Genomic DNA, 6,900 nt, shown 5'->3' on the forward strand with positions numbered 1-6,900 from the left:
GAGGTTCCCATGGCATTATTCCTTGGCTGGTCTGCTTGCTCCCCCTCTTGGTCTTGCTGTTTGGTCTTGTCCAAGTTGTCAGCACCAGACTGTGGAGCCCAGCAGATTCTAAAGTACAAGATTTCTTACTTCCGCTACAAGTTCCACTAGCTATAAGCCTTCAAACTTTTTAAATATTCTTAGATATGCAGTTCAGAGTTTTGGAGCTCTTCCCTGAACCCGCTCGTCTGGTATTCTGTGGTGTTGCTGATGGAAAACTTCACTGCATCTATCCACCATCAAGCCCCACCTCTTATAATTTACTTTTGATAGAGGTTAACTTGTCCAAAGTCACAGTTAATATATGGTACAGAATTGGATTGACACTCATGCCTGCCAGATCTGGTTTTGAGAAAAATTGCCTAATGAAGACATCAATAAGGACCTATTAGAAAATTTTCATAAAGATAGAATCCAATGCAGCTGGATATATTAGGTAATTTATACTATGGGAAAAGTATTTTTTATTGAGTTCAGTATCTATATTTATAGTAAGGACATGTAGTCTAATCTATCAGTTCTTATTAAATTTTTGAGAACAGTTGTGAAACTTATCACTAGATCCTGTGTCCCAAGTAGCAGCAAGAATTTTTGATTAGATATGCATTAAAGTTATTTCATTTTATAGAGCCAATAATTGGATAGATTGAGCATTTTTGGGCAGAAAGGAAAAATGATGTGGTGGTTTGTCATCAATGAAACTACATAAAACCAAGAGAAAGATTGTAATTGCATCTAAATGCTACAGTTAATTTGCCTGTAATTGTGGCTTAGGAAAAACATGTAGGAAATATTGTTAGTGCCATCCAATTGGCCCAACTCATAGCAACCCTAGGACAAGAGCATGAAGTTCAGTCCTTCAATCCTGCACCAACTACTCCCATGATCATTTGATCAGACTGCTGTGATGCAGAAGATTTTGGGAAGTTGATCACCAAGCCTTTTTTCCTAGTCTATCTTAGACTGGAAGCTCTGCTGGAACCTGTCCAGCCTAAGCCTCCAATGACAGATGGTGGTGGCTGTACTGTGCACTGTTCAGGACTCCAAATGGAGATTCACACTGAAACTGATAATTCTAGCCCTGAATCATTAATGTCTCCTCATACAGGAGGCAGGTGTTAATGAAAGGATGTGAAACACAAATTCTATATTAATATTTTAACAAACTTTTGTGTGTATACCAGATTTCATGTTTCCCCTAAATGATTATTAACCCAGAAAACACAGAGACACATACCACAAACAAACCATTTTAACAGTTTTTATTGAAGTGCTGTCAAACTGGTTCCAACTCACAATAACCCTGTATAGGGTTTCCAAGGAGTGACTGGTAAGTTTGTTGATCTTTTGGTTAGCAGTTCAGTGCTTATCCTACAGCACCACACCAGGACTCCAATTTTAACAGTGTGATTTCTGAAAAGGAATAATAATTCCACTCTACAGGACCTACTTACTTTTGCCTACATTACATTTTCTAATCCTTCCCCTCTTAAAGATAAACTATGGTGAAGGGGTAAATGATAAAATATAAGTTTTTCAATTGTTAATTGCCAAATTTTTATTAGTTATTGAATTTTTTTTTGTTGTTGTTTCTTCACATTTACAAATAACCTGCTTTCTCATTCATCTGACTATTAACCATGATGGGCTTTACTACCATAATTAGAAGATAGCTTAGTACTCCAAATAGCAGCCATATCAACAAAATGGTTGATTGTTTCTAGAATGGAGTAATCTATGCCCAGTCTCTCCTCACTATGGGTCACTAACATTTACAGAAAGCCTGCTATGTCCAAGGCATTCTGCTAGGCACTTTCTTAAGTTGTCCCAAACCATAAGCTTACATATAAATGAGCTGGGATTCAATTCAGGTCTGTTTGATTCTAGGGCACTTTCAATTGCTGAGCATAGTTAAATTTTAAAAAATCTCTTGTTGCTCTGTAGCTGTACAAAAATTTCATATAGTATGAAAAAAAAAGTTGCTTTAAGTTAAAATATCTAAAAATAGTTTGAGGTAATTTTGCTACCCATTTTTACTTTCCTCAGCTCTAATTCTTTCCGTTATAGTTACCTGATCATACTTTGCTGTCCAACAGATTATTTAACCTTTCAACAACTTTGAATGCGTGTGCTCCTGTATCTACACACTTTGGCTGCCTAGAACAGAAGGCAGTTGGGCCATGTATGAGGAAGTATGATTTGTCATGAACAAATGGTAGTAAAGAATGGCACTAACATTTTAAAATCATATGTTAAGAGAAAAAGGTTATTAAAAGTTTGCTTTATTTTTACGTTGAATCAAGCACTAGCTACAGTTAATTTATTTTTGCCTTCGAAACGTTAACATGGTTAGCATTACTGTATCAATAACCAGATAATAAATCAAACTAGGTCCCAGTGGTTATGTCCACATATAGATTGTTCAGGTGATCAGGAGCTCTTTTACTTGTTTTCTTTAGCTTTTAGTTCTTGATTATATCTATAAAGAAAAGAGAAAGAAAAATAATCATTAACTATAATAAATACGTTTATTATAAGGGAATGGAAAGCGAGTCCCTCTTTAGCACTAGTCAGAAAGCTATTTACTATGATCCTATCTTCCCAGATACTTCAGCAGAACAGACAAAAAGTAAAGTAAACCAAGGAGTTCATTCATATCTGATTTGTGTTTCAAATATGATCCAAACTGCCAGAAAGTTTTGACAGCTTAACTGACATATTTACATATTATTATATTATGGTGAAGTATATATATGACAAAGCATTTACCATTGCAATCGTTTTTACATGTATAACTAACTTAGTGACATTGATTATGGTCATGTACAACCATCACCATTTAAATTAAATAATTATTTTATGGAATATTTCATTCTTGAACTACGTAAGAGTGAAACAAACATATGAACGAACATATGTGTAAAATGTAGTTATTTAGAACTTTTAACTTTACACTCACAAAGGACTTTTCCTAAGAGTAAAATCAACTGAGAACATGTTCATATCTAATCATCAAAATTGAAATTTAAGGCAGGCAAACAGGTTTAACTGATTATATACATTAAGTTTACTGAAGCTAAGGACTGTTTTCTTAAGTCTCATTAATCCAAAGAACAATTAACCACAAAATCACAGAGTATTTCTCTCTTATAATAGCCTGGATTCATTTATTATTTTCCCCAACTTATAAAAGAGAAGAGAATAATAAAAGAGTCAAAAATTATCCACACTCCAGTTATGCTAAAGTGCCCGTCCACATCCACAGCTGATGACACTGAACGTGCACGTGAAATGATTCTGTCGGATAGAAGAGTGACAGTAGATTATGTGGCAAATCATTTGCAAATCAGCCCTGACTCTGCCTATAAAATAATCCAAGACACACTTGGGTTTTTAAAAGTTTGTGCAAGATGGGTACAGAATTAATTCATAGAAAAACATAAACAGAAGCGTTTGGACATCTGCAAACAAAATTTGGACAGATACTCAAAAGAAGGTAAAAGCGAATCATTCTAATACATTGTTAGTATATCAATAGGAGCTCTGGGTAAACGTCTGCCTGCTAACCAGAAGGCTGGTGTTTCAAACTCACCAGTTGTTTCTTGAGAGAAGGCTGTGGCAGTCTGCTTCCATACAGATTTACAGCCTCAGAAACCTCATGGGGTGGTTCTACACTGTCCTGTGGGGTTGCTATGAGTTGGAATTGACTTGGAGACAATGGGTTTGGTTTTTCATATTAATACGTCATAAGCCCTTGGGTGGTGCAAATGGTTAAGCACTCAGCTACTAACTGCACGCTTGGCAGTTTGAATCTACCCAGAAGTGCCTCAGAAGAAAGACCTGGCAGCTAGCTTCCAAGAGTCACAGTCTCGAAAACCATATTGATCATTTTGATTCTGCACACATTGGGTTGCCATGAGTTTGAAATAAACTCAACAGCTACTGGCTTTAGTTTTTAAAAAAAAAGAAAAAAAGTTCAAAAGTCAGCCATCAGCTGGAAAACTGATGCTTACAGTTTTCTGGGATTCTCATGGGCTGGTGTTGGAACACCATCAAGAAAAAGGTTTAATAATCAATGGCGTTCATTACAGTGAGATGCTCACGGAAGTGCCGAAACCTAAACTTCAGTTTAAACAGAGGACTGTTATCCAAGGGCATTATGATCTTGCATGACAACGCACATCTGCACACACTGTTGACACTCTGCAAAAACTTTGTTTTAAGGTGTTGAAGCATCCTCCCTAAAGTCCTGACCTTGCTCCATCAGACTTTCAACTGTTTGTCCTCTGAAAGCAGCCCTTTGAGGACCAAGATTCATTTATGACAAAGAAGTGAAGACAGTGGTACATTTGTGACCCACAGCTCAGCCTAAATATTTTTAATAAGGTCATAAAAAATCTTATTGATAGATGGACAAAGTGTGCTGAAAAGCAAGGAAATCATGCTGAAAAATGACACATTTGTCTTTTCTAAAAGTTGATTAAATTCTACAGCCAGAGTGCAGATACTTTTTGACTCACCCTCATATAAGAACAAGAAGGAACTCATACTATGAAGCCTATTATACTTCCTAGATTTTCCAAAAGATACTGATATCAACTACTTGGTCGTGTTTTTTCCATAAACTACCAAAATTCTCAACTGGAATCTAACATTTATCCTTCTAATGAAATCTCCTAATCTGCTGTTGGGTAATATTAGAAATCTGTCATTTAGCATTCCAATGTCTCTATAATTATGAGGTTCAAATGAAACAGTACTGGTGTAGTGCTGTGGGTTAAGTGCTGGACTGCAAGATTGGTTTGAACCACAAGGTTGGAGGTTTAGGCTCACCAGCCGCTCCTCAGAAACCCTATACAGGGTCAGTATGAGTTGGAACTGACTCAATGGTACTTAACAACAACAACAGCATGAGAAATATACCTTGTGAATAAAATCACTGTAGAAATTAAATATTTCATTACATAAGCTCTAAAAACAGTTATAAATCTATTCATAATATGGTAGGTAATTATGAAATGATTAAATCATAAAAGTATTAGTAAAGCTAAGGATAGTTAACATGAATAAAGTTAAAATGTCCTACACTCTAGAGATACATTCCGAAAAGAAGCTAAGTTATATCTTAATATTTTCTACTCTTTATTGCGAGTGTTCAATTTTTTTCTGCCAAACATAGCTGTTATTTATCACACTGGTTTGTCATTTATGAAAGTTCCATGATTTAATGAAAGCCAGAAGCTGTCATGTATGAGTGCATTGCAGGGTGTTAATAGTCACTGACAAATAATGCTAATCACACTATGTAAACAGTTTTAAAATATCATCCAGTATTTGTGGATCACTTTCCAATGACTCCAGTAGTCTCATTCTAAACATCATTTCTAATATTATAAAACTTAACACTTAAAGTCCATTTTATTATACACAACAGAAACTTAATGATAAAACACTGATACAGAAAAGTGCTTAAAATCACAAATGCATGTATTGTCTTAGTAAGAGATTATACTTGTGTACATACAGGAAATATGTAGATAGTTATGAAAACTATATATACACACATACTGTTTGATATTTTTCTATTAGATTATTGTTTTTCAAACTCAGGATTTAAAGTTATCAAGACTGGAGTACAGAAATTGGCCTTGTTGCTTCTTATGATAGCAGCTAAGTATGGTTTATATGCTAATATGAACAGATGGTATACCTATCCTCTGAACCCTTAAAACATATGAAGATGCCAAAAACACCTTGAGATTAAAATTTTGGAAATGACAGTGCCAGATGATGTATACAAATGGAATATTTTTCCCATGGTGGATAAAATATTTTTTAAATGGTAATAACAAATAGGTTAGTAAAATATAAGCACTCAAGCATAATAAAGACTACCTTGTGAACACCAAGAAAAATATATTTAGTTAAGAATCTTACCTAGGATGGTATAAGATGGAAAGGCAATAAATAAAAAATAAAAATAAATTACAACTGAAGAAGAGAATATTCTGCTAATCTTACAATTCCATTTCTATTTAAAAATTAAAACCACAAATTCCTCTAATAAAACAACCAAAAAATGTTTAAAAATACTTGGGAATAGTTAAAATGGAATAAAGTGAAGCTATATAATTTATTTTAAAAAGCTAAAATTGGAAAATTTCTAGAAATGTTTATTAGTGAAATGGTTAATCGACAGTTATGTCATCAGGGAGACACACTCTCAGAGTGAAAATCCGTAACAGACAGCTATGTAATTTCTACATCTTTTAGAAGCAAAGTGTGGCTCAGTAGAGCAAATGGAGAGCATCTGAGACTATGAATGGACTGTATTGTTCCTTTGTTTTTAATCTGATCATATTTATTCACAAGGCTGCAGGTAGCAAGACTGGCTAAACAGTGTTGCTATTATAACATTTATAAAACTGAAGTTATAGAACTGTTTAAAAAAAAATGGCAGAAACACAATTCCTTAGGACTTCAAATTAGTGAAAAACGTAGAAGTATGGCATTTTGCAAGAGATGAATATACTGAATAAATCTATTCTAACTTTTATGTGATTATAATAATAATGTAACATCCTGATTTTTTCCAGAGATGTTAAACTTCTGCTTCAGGTACATTCATGTTTCAGTACTGTAGAAAAGTCTTTTTTTTTTTTTTTTTTTAAATTATCTAGGTAGCTGCTGAAACAGGTGTTTTTAAAATCTTTGGGATGCTTACCTCCAAATTCGAAAGAGCTGAGAGGCTCCTGCTGCTCCCACAAAGAAGTTAACAGCAAACAGACTCCAGTTTTTTGGAATAATGACAAGTGAGTATCTTGACCAAATAAGCCCTGTTTGAAAAAAAAAAAAAAAAAA

The 6,900-nt window shown here is 34.3% G+C and overlaps 1 protein-coding gene across 1 annotated transcript in view; it reads right to left on the bottom strand.

Annotated features, from left to right (window-relative positions):
* Positions 1 to 2,428: 2,428 nt before the first annotated feature.
* Positions 2,429 to 6,900, bottom strand: part of MPC2 (mitochondrial pyruvate carrier 2) — a 58,205-nt gene continuing 53,733 nt past the window's right edge. The window contains exons 4-5 of the mRNA XM_006872619.1: positions 6,764 to 6,875; positions 2,429 to 2,518 (exon numbers count right to left, since the gene is read on the bottom strand). Coding sequence (XP_006872681.1) covers positions 2,482 to 2,518; positions 6,764 to 6,875 — 149 coding nt within the window. The 3' untranslated portion in view covers positions 2,429 to 2,481. The remainder of the gene's footprint in view (positions 2,519 to 6,763; positions 6,876 to 6,900) is intronic.

Source organism: Chrysochloris asiatica, unplaced genomic scaffold (genome assembly GCF_000296735.1).
Source record: "Chrysochloris asiatica unplaced genomic scaffold, ChrAsi1.0 scaffold00207, whole genome shotgun sequence".
NCBI lineage: Eukaryota > Metazoa > Chordata > Mammalia > Afrosoricida > Chrysochloridae > Chrysochloris > Chrysochloris asiatica.